Here is a 17,047-nt window from a genome sequence, read left to right as displayed (position 1 = left end):
GACCTGTTTTATATCGGCGAACTTCTGCGATAAGTTAAGTGGCTGGAAAACATACATTAATTTGTTATTTGTGCCTACATATATATTCTTGGCGTAAATTTAACGCCTTTGATCCCAATTTCGAAAATCTTCTTTAAGACTGATAAGTGTCTTTGATTTTTTGGTTCATCTAAGTATATAGAGAAATATAGCGTGACCATAGCACATGACACTAGTACTTGAAGCTATTTTATAACATACACTCACAGCTTTTTGATTACTGTACAATTTGTTATTAAGTTCAAACAGATGATTCAGATATGTACAAAGCTTTGTAGACAATTCGGCTTTAAATTCTTATAAAATTCAAACTACACGTCAGTAATCTTCTAGCATTTTGGTGGCTTCATAATTGACGTAAAAAAATCCGCATAGACAATTTCAATTGAAAACCTTTATTGAATCTAAATTGCCTTTAGTTGCCCATTTTTAGGGTTCCGTACCCAAAGGGTAAAACGGGACCCTATTACTAAGACTCCGCTGTTCGTCCGTCTGTCACCAGGCTGTATCTCACGAACCGTGATAGCTAGACAGTTGAAATTTTCACAGATAATGTATTTCTTTTGCCGCTATAACAACAAATACTAAAAAGTACGGAGCCCTCGGTGGGCGAGTCCGACTCCGGTTTTTTACTTAAATACCACCCAAACGCTACCAGATCACCTTTTAACCAAATTAAGATTAGCACTATGACACTAACCTGCTGCAAGTCTGTGAACTTCTGTGAGAATCTAGGCGGCTGGTAGACTTTGCGAACATCGATTTTGCCTTGCGTGGTATCTTCGCCCAGGGGGTTGACGAGCTTCACTGAGTACACGCCAGCGTCAGGGAGCTCCATGGATGAGATCTCTAGACCGACCTGAAGAAAAAAGTTAGAATTAATAAACAAGTAAAAGATATACATGTACCAATGTATCTTCGATCACGGTTTCGCCACGTTTTCAGACTAGTTAACTTTCATCAAGAGTAGACTTGTCTAAGTGGCCCTAAGTCCCACACAAAGCTCTCACCAAGGTATAATATAATGGTATAATGTACCTAAGTATACGAAGGTTACGTTAATGCTGTAGGTTTAAGCCTTCTTTTAGGTCTATAAACCAAGTAACTAGTTACTATTACAACTATATAATGACCACTTACTCGTTTTCCATCACAAGTGAGCTGAATCTTTTCACTAGGCTTCAAAGGTACACCATCTTTCATCCACGTGACTTCAGGAATAGGGTTGCCAACGAAGGGCGCGCTGATGCTGAAGGGCTGGCCCTCCTCGGCGGTCACGTCGCGCAGACCGTGGATGAACTGCGGCCGCTCTTGTGGGGACGAGTCGTCTTGGCGGCCTACGTGGGAATGAGGAATTGATTACGTGGATATACTAATACAATAATCAGATATGCTAAAAAAGAAGCGTAGAAATTAATCAAAGGAAACGGCTCCACATTTTTCGTTAGTATTCTAAAAACAGATGTAGGACAAACAGACGTTTTTACCTAAACCACTAAACGGCAAGAATTGTAAAGTTGCGCATATTCATGCCTTCAAATTGATTAAGAGATATCGACAACTCTGTTAAGAACTTATACCTAATAGTGTGAATCCTAAAAGGTATTTAGCATCCGATATATTCGGTTAAAGCTATTGTGCGCGATTGTCATCCTTCAAACTAATAAAGAGACAGAGAAATCTGTAAGAAAAACATAAGAAGAAGTTGCCTTCAAGTGTCTGCTGGTATGAGATATTCGAGAGTATATTCTGCTAACTTACTGGCAACAGTAAGTTTCGCGTTGCTGGCAGATTCGCCCTGATCATTGACAGCGATGACACCATAGTCGCCGCCATCTTCAGCGGTAGCCTTGTCGATCAACAGGGCGTGGGTGCCATCCGGCTGCGCCACGATTTTGACGTGGGTACCGTCTGGGACGATCTCTTTGCCGTTGTGGGTCCTGAGAAAAAAGACAAGTATATTGAAGAAGCAATAACTGCCAAATAAGGTTTAATATTCAATATACTTTAAGGTACATGTTATATAGGCGAAGTGAGAAAGACGCATGAAAGACAAGTAATTGGGAAAGAACTCGCTCAGATCAGACTGAGTATGTAGGTTTAAGACCTGGTGAAGGAATGTTTTTTATTTGTATTTATGGTGATCACTTACCATTTGATGGTTGGTGGCGGATGTCCTAGGACTTTAACTTCCATCCTCACAGGGAAGCCTTCGATAACCTTCGTCGGTTGCAACTCCGCAATGAACGCTGGCTTCTTCTCCTTTTGTGCAACCTTAAAAGAAGGAATTGTCCATTAAACATAAGAGGATAATATTTTGTCAATTTTGGCAGGTGCACACTTTACGGCGAATATTAGTTACAAATGGAGGTCGATTCTGAAATACATAGCTTGACAAGTTCGGCTGTAAGAAGAACCCTTAAACTTGGAGAATGTGATGATTAGAAGAAAAGGACCACGTCTAAGTAAAAATATTTAATTGCTATTGCTTTCGTTCGTGCATCACAAAATCCATCCACAATCTCAAGATAGAAAAAATAATAAATAATTTGAACGATAGCCCAAATGCAGGTAAACTCAGGAAATTTTAGAACCCGTTTTGTAAAGTTGTAATTCCATTTGTTTAAATCCAAATAACGTTTCCAATATCGTTATACAATGGAATCTATCCTTTCCTTGCATCCATGCCCAATGCCGATTTTTTAAAGGTTTATCAAAATTCGCCGTATTCACAATCATCAGGACTTCTGGCGGTCATACTTACTACCAGAAACACAACACTAAATATGACAAAGTTGCAGGCATCAGTAAAAGATACCTATGGTACCTCGACTACCGCCTTGGAACTGATCTCTCCAAAAATGTTGGTGACAGTTAGGCTGTAGATGCCAGCATCTTGTAAGTCGCAGCTGTCAGCTACAACCAGACCGATAATACCGTGATTCTGCCCAATTTTACCCTGCAGGTCGAAGTTTACTGATAAAGTTCCCAGCCAGAAAAAAGTTGCGTAAGAATGTTGGTACCCCTCAAATTTATTCTTAAGACAATTATCATACACCTTCTTTATTCCACTAATCTGACGAAACGATTATTTTGCCATTGCCTGCCACAGTGCATGCCACAGACGACCAGATTAACTAAATCTACGACTTGGAGAATCACCAAGCTTAGCTTGAATTAGTAACTGTAAAATTATTGCAGACGCAACCGTTTAAGGTTAAGAGCTGGCTTTAACCAGTTACGATGCTTAACAGTTACTACCTTTAATCCAATCCAGTTGTTTTTAAAGACACTCACCTCAACGACGTTTATTATCAGCAGTTAGGCCATTGATATCGGTAACCTCAGAATCATAAGTATAAATGGAGCGTTCTTTACCTAGAGTCCTGGCTGTTTGGACAAAATTTTAGCTAACAAAGATGCTACCATTTCAGTGGTTTCACCTGATGCTTACCTCAACTTTGGCCTTGGAACTGATGTCTCCAAGCTTATTGGTGACAGTGAGGCTGTATACTCCAGCATCTTCAGGCTTGCAGCTGTCCACGACCAATCCGATTATGCCTCCTGGCTGGTTGATGAAGTTGATCGCTTGAGATGGACGGATCGGGTGACCTGAAACCAGGAAAATGAATTCACGTGTGCTAAAAAAGTTAATATTGAGATGAGAGATTATTGGACATACATTCTAGGCTCACTCTCACTGGGTTATAATTATTTCTTTAATACACTGGGTAAGAACACTTTTACTTGGCCATTTCAGATCGTCACCTGCTCTTAATTTTTTTCTAAAACAACTAGCTGGCAATATTTTGATCGAAGCTGTATTTTTCGAAGTAAAACCATGGAATATCATCAGGCCTAAATTAGTTCCTAGCATTTTGAAAAAAGCTTTCGTTTGCGATATGCTGATGCAATAATCTTTCTACTAAGAGCATCATTGACATAGATATCTAAGGACTGGCCTAATAATAATGAGGCATGACAGGGGCCAGTACAGCGGTGTGACACCGCTACAACGCGATTGGTTGACGAGTTCGCATCATTCGCGCGATTGGTTGATGAGTTCGCATCAGACTGCACGATTGGCTGGAATTCCCAACACCGACACCGCTGAACTAGTACCATTTTTAGTGCCCGCAAGGCCAGTCCTCAGATGTATACGTCACTGAAGAGCATAATACATACTAAATACTAACCATCCTTGAACCATTTGACTTCGGGTGCAGGGAAGGCCATGACGCGCGCCTCCAGCTTCAGCGGCTGTCCGGCCACCGCCTTCACGTCTTCCAGCTCCTTGCTGAATGAGGGCTTGCGGGGCGTCGCTGCAACATAATGGTAAGATTGGTCTAATGGTAAAATTCCATTTCTAACCGCAGCTGCACTACCGGTACTGAACGCGTCGCTGTCATTGTCAATTTCCAAAGTAAAATGAACAGTAGTGCAGTTGTCGTTGGAAATGGACTGTCACCTTAATGGTAACCAAAGATCATATTATTTCGCTGTAATACCCTTGTGTTAGGTAGTGGGCTGCTTATAACTTTACTAACTACCTACTATCAATAGTGTATTGACATTTATAAAATATCGCATTGTAAGTTCAATGCAATAGTGGCGCGTCCCCCATGTGACGTCTAGTCCTCTGTTTCAAATCCAATTCGTGTCGTTTTTTTATAGCTGTTCTATAGTTCGTTTTTTTAGCATTAGATAGAAGGTAAGCGATCTTGACATGTCTTTTAATTCAAAAACGCTTTTTACACATCAGTAACTATTACTTTATGAAAGCAGAAGAATATAAATGATCGTATTGATTCATAATTGTTACATATTTGCCGTGACTTACCTATTTTTAAAACAGTCAATTCAAGAAAAGAGAATCGCGAAAATGGACCTGGATTTCTCCAGGAGGACGCGTTAAAAATGAAATCGACTTCATCCTAACCAACCAGCCCAAAAACTTTCAAGATACAGGCGTTGTGAACAACATCAATTTCCATTCAAATCATAGGATGGTGCGAGCTAAGTTGAAAGTGAAACCTCAAAAGAAACCAAGACCAAATCCTAACCCTAAACTGCTAAAGATATGTGGCAACGCTTTCGAAGAAATTGATAAAATTAGCAAGGATACCTTGAGCAACTTCAACATGGAAACAAAGAATCTAAGCGTCCAAGAGAAATACAACCTTTGGGAAAGGAAAATAAAACAAACAACACAAAAGCTTACAAGAACAAATAACAAATTGGAAAAGGAAATAACTGACTACACAAGAAAATTAATTGAAAAAAGAGCAAATCTTATAAAGGAAACTAGAAAGAGTAGACAAACCAGGAAGCACATAGCGGCACTAAGTAAACTAATAAAAGTAAATTTACGAAAAGATAGGAAAAAATACAGAGAACGTGTCATAGGGGAGCACGTGAGCAAAACTGGAGGTATTAAAAAGGCATGGAAAGAATTGGACAACATAAAAAGTTGGATCAGTAAAGTAAACAATCGCATGGATGGTTGTGAAACAAGGAGACAAAATATACTAGAAGTAGCGACAATGTTTTACAGGGACCTTTACGAAACCAGAGAGCAACAGAATACAATAAATTTGGAACAAGGCGAGGAGGAGGAAATACCAACCATACTAGAAGCCGAAGTCGACCGGGCTATCACCTCCCAAAAAAAGGAGAAATCTCCTGGACCAGATGGTATAACTAATGAGCTCATTATCGCTACTAAAGGCGTTACGGTTCCAGTACTAACATCTCTCTTCAACGAAATTATCTCTAAAGAAATAATACCTACCCAATGGACTACTTCAAACATTATATTGTTGTTCAAAAAAGGCGACCCGTATAACATAAACAACTATAGACCTATCAGTCTGATGTCAAATGTCTATAAAATATTTGCGAAAACGATATTATACAGACTAACACACATACTTGATGAAAATCAACCAGAGGAACAGGCCGGGTTCAGACGCGATTTCTCAGTGCTGGACCACATATTCACAGTACGGCAACTAACTGAAAAATGCAAAGAGTACCAAGTCCCACTTTACATAGCTTATGTTGACTACAGCAAAGCCTTCGACTCGCTCATACATAACAAAATTTGGGAAGCCCTGAAGGAGCAAGGTGTATTGCCGAAGTACATCAGGATAATAAGAAATATATATGAAGCAAGCACTGCTAGAATACAGCTAGAAAGTAAGGGAGAAGAGATCAAAATAAACAAAGGAGTACGACAAGGGGATCCTCTTTCTCCAAAAATATTCTCTGCAGTGCTTGAGGGAATATTTCGTAATCTTAAATGGGATGGGAATCCCAAATACGGACTTAAAATTAATGGTACTACCCTTACACATTTACGATTTGCAGATGATCTAGTGCTGATAGCAAAAACAGCTGAAGACCTGCAAAATATGCTAAAGGAACTAGCTTGCGAGAGCGAGGCTATGGGGCTTCGAATGAATGCAGAAAAAACAAAAACAATGACCAACTCCAAAAAGACACCTATAGTGGTAAATGAAGAAACCATTGAGTATGTCGATGAATATATATATTTGGGACAAACAATATCCATGGATAACCAGATGGAGAAAGAGATTGCTAGAAGAACAACAAACGCATGGAAACGGTACTGGTCACTGAGAGAAGTAATGAAGAATAAGGAAATTAATATAGCCACGAAGAGGAAGCTATTTAATACATGCATTTTACCAGTCTTAACCTATGGCAGCCAAACTTGGACTTTAACTAAGAGCAACCTAAACAAACTACAAGTATGTCAAAGGTCCATGGAAAGAAGTATTATTGGAGTTAAATTGAGAGATAGAATTAGAAATAAGTTGATTAGATCTAAAACACGTGTAGAGGATGTAACCATTAAAGTTAAATCACTCAAATGGAGGTGGACAGGACATATGATCAGAGGCAAAGAGAAATGGAGCAAGAGAATTATATGGTGGTTCCTGAAAGATAGAAAAAGAAAACAAGCACCACCAAAAATGAGATGGGAAGACGAAATTGTAAAATTCGCAGGGAGACAGTGGACTAGACTAGCGAGAGACAGGGAAAAATGGAAAGGGATGGAAGAGGCCTTTGCCAAACGGCACGGCATACAGACCAAACCGATGTTGTCTGAAATAGTAATAAGTTAAATTATATATTTTGATAACTTATGTACAATAATATGTAAACTCTTACCCCCTTATTCATAAACGTTTACTAAAGTTGACAAGCCGATAATAATCGTTTGTCCCTTTCCATCATACCAATACGTTGGAAAGGGACAAACGATTATTATCAGCTTGTTAACTTTAGTAAACGTTTATGAATAAGGGGGTTAAACTGTAATTTGTCTGAATAAAAGGCTTATATTATACCTATTTTTAAAACGTGTTTTTCAATTAAAAGTCACATCAATATTGTTTACCTCTTCTTCTAATGCTAAAAAACAATCTATAAATAACTACTTGATTGCTTTACCACTTCGCTCTGTTCATACATTTAGGTTTCTGGTTTATTGTAATCTTTAGGATTTAACTTACGATTAACAGCGACAGCACACAGTGAAGAGTCGTCACCATTAGGGTTGGAGATCACTAGTTTGTAGGCTCCGCAGTCCGCTGGGGTCACCTGGTCGATGGTCAGTTTGACCGTACCGTCGGGTAAGGCGACTTGCTTAATGCGGGAGTCGGAGGGAGACAGCTCAATGCCATCTTTGAACCTGTAAGAGCAAATTGCAAAATGTGTTAATAAACACAAGTTGACAAAATTTACGAAATTCCTGAAATGGTTGTTGTCAAAATTGTCTTAAATCAGACCATGGCCAGCGAATCTATGACACAAGTTTAAATTTTATTTGTTTATGTATATGAGAACAATCAAATTTGAACATACAACTTAGACTTGGGTTCCAGAGGATCGTCTTCGTCGACTTCCTTCTGCTTTTTGAGTTCTGATACGACTGTGCGAGATGGCAGTGGGTGGATGAGCAAGCAGTGGAAATATGGCTGACACTCAGCTTGGACTTGAGTCCTAAAGGCTCGCTTTCGTCAACGGCGTTCTGCCTTTCGAACTTATGAGCAAACTCTGACACGTGCGACATAACAGAGGGTCTACCGCGAACCACGTTCGATGTGTTACCTCCCTGTCACACTTACGTACGAATTTACAAGTGCGACAGAGAAGCAACACGTCGAACGTGGTTCGCGGTAGACCCTCAGATTTCTAAACATTTACCACTCACCATTTGGCCGTAGGAATAGGGCTGCCATCCAGTTTGGCTTTGAGTTCTAGAGGCTCGCCTTCGTCCACATCCTTCTGCCTTTCCAGTCTATGTGCGAACCCTGGCGCGGACTGTGCGAGGGAGATAGGAGCTTCGCAGAACGCTTCACCCGCTAAGCTTACGGCGCGGACTTTGTACTGGATAAAGGAAAATGGATATCATTATTTCACTAGTACTAACATAACATACTTGAGTGATCATCGAAATACCGTATTTAATTGCAATAAGGTATGTTCTAAACTAAAAGACAGCTATGATTTATGCTCTCATAATTTTCTAACGTGGGATTTACAATCTACCCTTGATTCCACCCTTCTGGTGAATTCATCCCGTAACACGTGAAACACATTTCATAAAACTTGTAATATACCTACTCTTTATAAGCTTCGTCAGGCGTGGCTCACTCCGCGATTTCGTCGCTTTGCTACAGGTAGCTAAATAAAAAGTACATCCGTTCGACCCCAATTTTGGGGTTCGCCGTAAGCCGCGCGTGGCGCTGTCGCCACCTAGCGGCCATATCTGTCCTGATCGTAACAGACGCGTTTTGTTAGAGAGTGAGTCTTCTGTACCTACTACTATTATATACGGTGGCTTCGTATAATACGGTAGGGTAGAGCTACTCATTATCGTATCGTATACTGATTCGTAAAATGGTGTTATCCTCTATTGATGAGCATCTGAAGGTACTTTTTTGTAGGTATTCAAGACCTGCCGACCTAGCCAAGGTTACAATCGCTATCGCTTCGACAACGAAAAGCTTTATGTCTCTCTATTACACTTCCTTATTAGTGCGACAGTGACAGTTGCGTTTCGATCGCTACGGAGCGTAAGCGATTGGCATCTTGGCTACGCGGCCAGTTCAATCGAATTATGCGAATAGCTTGATACCAGAGTTGTCCAAGTGATGTGACTTAATCCGATGCATTCTTTAGATATGACTTCTTTTATTATTCTTACCTTTCCAGAATCACTAGAATCAAAGTCCTTAATCTCCAACTCGCTATCCACTTGTCCCCCAACCTCCGTGGTGATCGTATGCCTCTCATCATTCTTGATCTCCTGGCCGTCCTTGAACCAGTGGACTTCGGGTTTAGGCACGCCGTCGCAGCGGACCTTGAGGGTCACGGTTTCGTGGTCTTTGACCGTTTGTTTTTGGAGGGGCTTGGTGAAGATGGGCTCTCCGGCTGGATAGAGATAAATTAATTATTTAGAAGAAGAAGAAATACATTTATTTTAACGTCACAACATAGTACATGAAAAAAAAAAGAAACGTATGCAGACATAAAAGGGATTAGGACGCTAACATAGGATCCCCACTCAGCATGATGCCGCGGCAGACCGTGGCGCTGGTTTTCTTTGGGGACCTGACTTAATCTAAAATTGATGGCGACACGTACGCCACAACGAAACACAAATAAATTATTTACATTGATTTAAAAAAAACATAAACATTATTATTATTCATATAGCAAGGAAAACATAGAAAATTAATACACAAGTAAAAACCAGAAAAGAAAAGAACATTTGATAGGATTTGTGGAAAATGTTCAGCCGGCGATAAAGCGACTAGCGATTGATTATTTTCTCAGGTAGGTACAGACTACGTAGATAAAAAACTGTAACGACAAAGAAGGAAAAGAAAATATATACTGTAAAAAAGAGAGCAGACTGTTCACACTTCCAGTAGGCAACCTAAGCATTTTTTCTAAGAGTAAAATTTTGGTCCTTAATGTTAAAAACTCTGTCGCCGCTATGTATCAACTACTAATTATTACTCGCTTGTCGTTTCATCACCACTGATGGTTGGTAATCTGCATACATATAGCGAAGAAAGTGCCAACTTTAATGTAGGGCATAAGGATTCTTCTTACTGCTTTCTAATGAGTGTTTACCATCTATTGGTCAATTTGGATAGTGTATATTCTTTATAAAGAATATCCCATTTGACCACATGGGATACATGTTGTTCTACGAATATCAATCAGTTGGGCTAATTTGTTATTAATATACTTACTGTGCACAGTAAGGGTAGCGTGTGCGGCTGTCTCTCCGAACTCGTTGGTAGCAGTCAACGTATATTTACCGGCATCGGCCACTCCAACCTAAATAAATAATTACGCTTTTAATATTAATTAAAACCATTTATAAGCTATAGGTAAAAACTCGGCACAAGATATCCCAAAATAATAAATAGTTAAGGTTTTTGGCCAAGATGGGACTAGTGGGACTAAACTAACGGATATAAAAAATGATGTATCGATGGAGACAATAGAATAGATAAAGATATAGTGAATAATCCTTTACCATCGTATTTCTACCACTGATTCTGAGTTATATAATACATGGATTTTGGTGGTCCGCGTAATTGCGTAAGTAATAATGGGTCAGATCCTGATTGGCCGAGGTGTAGGTATCCAAGGATCCCCGAATAAGATGTCACAATTAAAAAAGAGTATGTAGAAGAATTTGCATACCTTCTTGATTGTAAGCTGGAAGTTCTCGGTGAAACGATCTTCAACGATATCGATGTTCTTAACGGATGGCAGGATTACGACACCATCTTTGCTCCTGTAGGTAATGAACAAACAACTTTAGAGAACGTTGTATATCTAAGTCTTAAGATTAAAAAAGTTTTACTTTGGCTGACAAAAATATTCAAATGCAACAGTGTTTATTTTTATTTTTTCATGTTTATCTTGATAGTTTCTACTAAGATCTGCATTCTGCCTATCCCAATAGCCACGATATTTACTAATTTGTGAAGGAAACGTATATACCTAAAATAGTCATAGGTCATAATTCCTCACCATTTAACCTCAGCAATAGGGTTGGCATGGATGCAAGCGACGAATGTGATCTGCTCGAAGGGCGTAGTGGTGATGTCCTTGAGACCCTCGATCTCAGGGCGCAGCAAGATGTCCAGCCGCGCTGAGCTCTCGCCAACGCCGTACTGGTTTTTAGCTTGGATGGTGTAGACGCCGGTGTCGGAGTGGCGACCTGGGGAGGATAATTAAATCGATAATTATATGACGTCAAGGGAAAGATAATGGTTCCACCCAAATCAAACATTTAAGAGAATTAAAGCTAATCAAAAATACAAAGCAAGGAACTATGAAACATTCCATTCAATAAAATTTAGCGAATGTTTAAATGGTGACAGACGGTTTGGTGCAACCAACCATTATTCTGCCAGGCTGGAAGGGTCTTTCTAGTTAGAAGCACCAGATAAAGCACTAGGCAACGAGAGAGTCAGAAAAGTCTGGTTAAAATCCAATGTCTCAACAAAAACTATTTTAAACAAGACTTGGTTACACAATACTTTTTATATAATTATTTTCCCTGCACCTGAATGTTAGGAATGAATGTTGATGGACGGAGAGCGGATGGTAGACCCAAAAAACGATGGATGGATTGTATGAAAGAGGATATAAGAAAGAAAGGAGTGAGTGCTGTGGTGACGAAAGACAGAGGAGAATGGAAAATAAAACCATGTTGTGCCGACCCCACGTAACGTGGGATAAGGGCAGGGAGAAGAAGATTTTCTCTGCACCACCTACACCATATTTTAATGGTCTTGTCTCCGCTACCCAAAGATTGTTTGGACTTAAGGAGTATCCAGACTAGTGAATTTTTCACCAATCTGATTAAATTACCCGATCTAATCAGGACCGAATTCAACCGCCGATAATGACCAATATTATTGATAAAATGAGATGCGGACGCAAAAATATCATTTGTGACGCCAGTATTTTCGTTCTGGGGCATTTTTTCAATTTATGGCTCTAATATATCACCATAAATCTAAAATTGGTGATTGACGCCAATTTCATTTGGATCTGGATACCGCTGTAATCGTAAACTGTGTGAAGTATGCAATAAAGAATATTGTATTGTAATACTAACCAGTGGGTATAGAAAGAGTGAACGTGCACTCCTTCAGTCCATGCTCGGTTTCCTTTGCATCAGCGGTGGTTTTTATTGTAGCATCAGGGGTAAGTTCCACGCCGTTCAGCAGCCAGGACACATGAGGTTGTGGATCGGCTGTGCAGACAGCCTTCATGGTGACCGGTTCGCGTTGCATCACACGCTGGGCTTCGAGGGGCGTCGTGAAGATCGGCTTGCGGAATTCGCTGACAGCTGTTGAAAGTAACATATTAGGGATTTAGATAACTATAGATCGTGTCATTCACGAAGACGCGTGCCTTGACTTGTATTGCCATATAAAAGGTTAGATTTGACGAATCTGCGCGTCATCGTAAAAGATACGAACTATATTTGTTTTATTGGTATCGTCAATATATTCACGCGTAATAGGATTCTTATGGCCGAGTAGTAAAGGATGATTGATATCTTTTTTTATTGTTGAATACCTACCATGTGTCATAAAATTATACGATTTTTAAAATAAAATCCACAATAGTATAAATTAAGTTTTACTGTAACAAAAAATCCCGAGTCTCCAATCAATATTATCGCATAAAAGTTTTTTATGAACAATTTTACAAAGACTATATTTCATTTCGTACTTACAAGCAACAGATAATTCAGCCTTCAGCACCTTCTTGCCAACGTCGTTGCTAATCTCACACTGCCATTTGCCACCGTCAGACATGAGTAGACTGTCGATCTCGAGTTTGTAGACGTCCCCTTCGTTGGAGATGTGGACTCGCTTGCAGGGCTTCACTTCTTTGCCGTCGTGGAGCCAACGCACTGCGTGACAAAAGTTTTGAGTATTCTGAGTAAATCCATGTTTAATCATGATCAACAAAGAAACTTGAATTAATTGAAATGATCTGCTTAATTTAATTTAAAGCGTCAATTTTAAATAAAAAGCATTTAAAAAATAGGTAACTTGTTCAATCCCTCGTAAAAACTTCTAACTCCCTCTGCACGTATATTTTCTGCACGTATATTTTGTATGCAGCAATACCATCAATATGCACACACATTATTGTAAAAATTTAACGTCGCAAAATTTTAGGTAAGAAATTACATCCAAACTAGATTTCACCCGACAAAAATCTTGACTGTTTATCTACAAGATTTCATCTCATAACTAAAGAGTTCTACACGTGTGTTGACTCGTACAACACATGATACAGTATTGACAAAATAGAGTGATATAAAATCTTACCAGTAGGTTTGGGTACTCCAGTGGCCGTGACTGAATAGCTTAGAGGGAGAGACTCGTACACGCTCTGGTCTTTGAAGTTGCTATCTTTGACTATGGGGGGCGCTGGAAGACAGAATAATAAGCATTAGTTGATGTAGTGAAAGTTTGGAGTGGAGGGAATTTGTTCGAAAATTTTATTCATTGTAAAGGACGAATCAATCTAGATTGATTTGCAAATCAGGTAAGGATATAATTTAGTCGCAGGAGGTTTGAGAATATTTAATTTACTTAGAAAAAACAATAATTAAAGGATCAAATTTAAATATCACAAATGAAATTCATGAGGGGGAACAAAAGTATTTAAGAGATAATCAGAAAACGAAAGAAAGTGAAATAGGGGTAATAATAATGTAATACAAAAAGAAACCTGAAAATAAACAGTGAAATAATTTGTACAATAGCCTATGCTGTAGTTTAATAAGATAAACATCGCCGCGAGACCCAAAGCTAGAAAAGCTCCCAAAAAGAGAAAATAAAACATTATTTACAGTAACCCACATGTATCGCTTATATACAGCAGTTATTAAATAAATGTAAAACTTACCAAACGTGTAAATGGTGTAGATTGTACAGAGTGTAGTGAGTTACGTACCTTGAGAGAAGGAATCCTGGCTTAACTTACAAGCGTTAAATTCAAAAGCGAACACCATGCTACAGGAAATAAATGTTTACCTGAATGATGATCAGAGTTCCATAGCATGGAACCCTGGAGTTTCCGGAGTCTAATACCGCCGGCGCAGCGAACTCCAATTATTAGTATGCCAGAAGGGAATGTTATTACGCATGCGTGCTAAAACAGACATACGACAATGCATTAGTACAATACACTAATCATGTTGGACGAAACGTGACTTTGATCTGCCATTTTCACGACAACCACTGATTTATTGAACTGTAGGATCTACAAAAAATGGCGGGGTCCTCCCCCTCCCCTAACACTTGTAATAGGATTATGAGAATGACAGATCTTCAAATAAAGCAATGTCTACTGTAGCTGGTGTTTTATAAGCTTTGATAAATATTTGTTAAACTCCCTAACATAGCGTAGCATTTGATAATATTTTGTCTAATATCCTCATTTTTTACCTTTTTCATCTTCCTGATTAAGTATATCGTCTAGTATACTTCTTTGCCGTTGACTACGTCTCAAAAGTGCTTCTAGTTCGTCGTCTTCCTCTTCTACGGCGTGAAGATTTGGAACATGCTTTTTCTTCCTTTCAAAACTAGTTTCTGTTACGTTTTTCGTTAAGTTATCTAAGTTCTTCAAGGGCGCAAGAACTAGTTCCTCCATTATCCTACTTTTGACGTCTTCAATTTTATTTTCAATGTTTCTACATTCATCATCCAACTCCCTCGAAATCTTAATTAGTCTTTCTGTTATATCATTTTCGTAGACTTTTTGTGAAGTTTCCTTGACGACAAAGGATTCTTCCCCATCATCAGTGAAATAATCTTCTTGGAACGATGATTGGCGTACGTATGAATCTTTGCTGAAAACTTTTCTAGTTTCATCGATATCGAATATGGATTTAGAAAGGTCTTCGATTGAAATTTCTCTGGACAGTGGTTCATTTTGCCAACTAGTATCATCTTCTGAGACCGATCTAACAGACATGGTCCGATATGATTCATGTCTGCCTCTAACGGAGCTATTCTCACATTCTGAATCTGTTGCTGGTTCTTCAATGATACCATAAACGCCTCTACGTACATGATCCGGAATTGTGAACTGACCAAGTTCAGTTAAAAAGTAACTGTGACTAGCAATCTCTTCTACTTCTAAAGATGTTTTATGTGGTTTGTTAGGGGGTATAATCCTTCTGCTAAAGTCGTCATCATCGTAATATACTGCACTGGATGTCATTTTGTGTAACGTTCGAGTTTCAGCTGGACCTAACAGTTAAGATATTATTATGTGTGGTATGCTCTAATAATACTTTTTCTAAAGCCATGCAGTGAAATGCAATATGTACTTAGATAAAATGTGTTGAATACTTGTCAAACTACATAATTATTTTGTAATTATTGTGATTCCTTTAAGAGATTGAAATTTCTGTATTTCTTCACAAGCCAATTAAGCATAGGTAATTTATATTTTGACGATGTTTCATTCAATTATATTTTTTTAATATATAAATTTCAATCTCGTTAAACAAATGTTTGTTTTTGGTGTTTTATGAACAACTGTAAAAGCTAACGAATCGAATTAAAAAATGAACTATGAAGTTAGAAATAGGAAGAGAAGGTAGGAAGCCCCATACTGACCTGTAATGATCGCGCCGTGAGACCTGGTGCTACTGACTTTAGACATAATTATACTGCCATCATCGCCGCTCTTGAAGGTTGTTACTGTTTCGAACACGCGGCCTAGAGAAGAACCACACTTGTGTTGTTAGAACACAGATTAAACGCATGCAACATTGTCATATCCAACAAAAAGTACCCAGTTTCTATAAAATAAAAATTACATGCATGAATTAAGGTATTTTCACTGGATATGTAATGCAAAAGGTGATTGAAGCTGTTTGGAGAAATAAGCTATAGTCTTGAATGTACCTTCAATTTCTGCACTCAAAGGTTCTTGAGCGGATTCCTTTCTAGCTTTTTTGGGAGTCACAAATTCTTCTTCCACGGGGATTTCTTCTATGATTTCAGGCTTGGTGACTTCTTTCTTACCAACTTCGCTCTCTTCCACCTCTTCAATGATCGGCTGTTTTTCTTTTTCATTGTGGTTTTCATCCCAGAATGATTTTTCCTCGGCAACTTCAGGTTCTGTAACCGATTTCTTAGCTTTCTCTGGTTTCGAATCATCGAGATCTTTAGCTTTAGATTTTTTAGCTTTAGCACCATCATCCTCATCCCAGAAGGATTTCTCCTCTGCAATTTCGGGTTCTGTTGCTGATTTCTTAGCTTTCTCTGGTTTTGAATCATCGACTTCTTTGGCACCTGGTTTTTTAGCTTTAGCACCATCATCCTCATCCCAGAATGATTTCTCCTCGGCAACTTCGGGTTCTGTTGCTGATTTCTTAGCTTTCTCTGGTTTTGAATCATCGACTTCCTTAGCACCTGGTTTTTTAGCTTTAGCACCATCGTCCTCGTCCCAGAATGATTTTTCCTCGGCAACTTCGGGTTCTGTTGCAGATTTCTTAGCTTTCTCTGGTTTTGAATCATCGACTTCCTTAGCACCTGGTTTTTTAGCTTTAGCACCATCATCCTCATCCCAGAAAGATTTCTCCTCAGCAACTTCAGGTTCCGTTACCGATTTCTTAGCTTTCTCTGGTTTTGAATCATCGACTTCTTTAGCTCCTGGTTTTTTAGCTTTAGCACCATCATCTTCATCCCAGAATGATTTCTCCTCAGCCGTTTCTGCTTTTGTTTTATCTTTTACTGCCGCCTGTTTTTCAGCCACATCTTCTTCCAAGAGAGCTTGTTTCGTTTCTTCTTCTAATTCATTTTCGATAATTTCCTTTGATAGCCTCGTATGTATTAATTTTGCTATTGGACATGAATAAAATGGTTATGATAAAATAGGGTAACATACAATTGGGACAAGG

At 38.9% G+C, this 17,047-nt stretch overlaps 1 protein-coding gene across 1 annotated transcript in view; it reads right to left on the bottom strand.

The window, feature by feature from the left end:
- LOC134680425 (obscurin) overlaps positions 1 to 17,047 on the bottom strand; it is a 127,733-nt gene that overhangs the window by 25,123 nt on the left and 85,563 nt on the right. Inside the window, exons 28-45 of the mRNA XM_063539554.1 lie at positions 16,050 to 16,988; positions 15,759 to 15,860; positions 14,580 to 15,386; positions 13,455 to 13,556; positions 12,851 to 13,030; positions 12,224 to 12,457; positions 11,128 to 11,317; positions 10,795 to 10,888; positions 10,335 to 10,422; positions 9,278 to 9,504; positions 8,282 to 8,457; positions 7,581 to 7,759; positions 4,236 to 4,361; positions 3,494 to 3,651; positions 2,192 to 2,313; positions 1,801 to 1,979; positions 1,180 to 1,376; positions 740 to 898 (exon numbers count right to left, since the gene is read on the bottom strand). Of these exons, the coding sequence (XP_063395624.1) occupies positions 740 to 898; positions 1,180 to 1,376; positions 1,801 to 1,979; positions 2,192 to 2,313; positions 3,494 to 3,651; positions 4,236 to 4,361; positions 7,581 to 7,759; positions 8,282 to 8,457; positions 9,278 to 9,504; positions 10,335 to 10,422; positions 10,795 to 10,888; positions 11,128 to 11,317; positions 12,224 to 12,457; positions 12,851 to 13,030; positions 13,455 to 13,556; positions 14,580 to 15,386; positions 15,759 to 15,860; positions 16,050 to 16,988 (4,259 nt within the window). The remainder of the gene's footprint in view (positions 1 to 739; positions 899 to 1,179; positions 1,377 to 1,800; positions 1,980 to 2,191; positions 2,314 to 3,493; positions 3,652 to 4,235; positions 4,362 to 7,580; positions 7,760 to 8,281; positions 8,458 to 9,277; positions 9,505 to 10,334; positions 10,423 to 10,794; positions 10,889 to 11,127; positions 11,318 to 12,223; positions 12,458 to 12,850; positions 13,031 to 13,454; positions 13,557 to 14,579; positions 15,387 to 15,758; positions 15,861 to 16,049; positions 16,989 to 17,047) is intronic.

This window comes from Cydia fagiglandana, chromosome 3 (assembly GCF_963556715.1).
Source record: "Cydia fagiglandana chromosome 3, ilCydFagi1.1, whole genome shotgun sequence".
NCBI lineage: Eukaryota > Metazoa > Arthropoda > Insecta > Lepidoptera > Tortricidae > Cydia > Cydia fagiglandana.
Note: the sequence above shows the minus strand (reverse complement) of the source record. Positions and strands in the feature narration are given on the sequence as shown.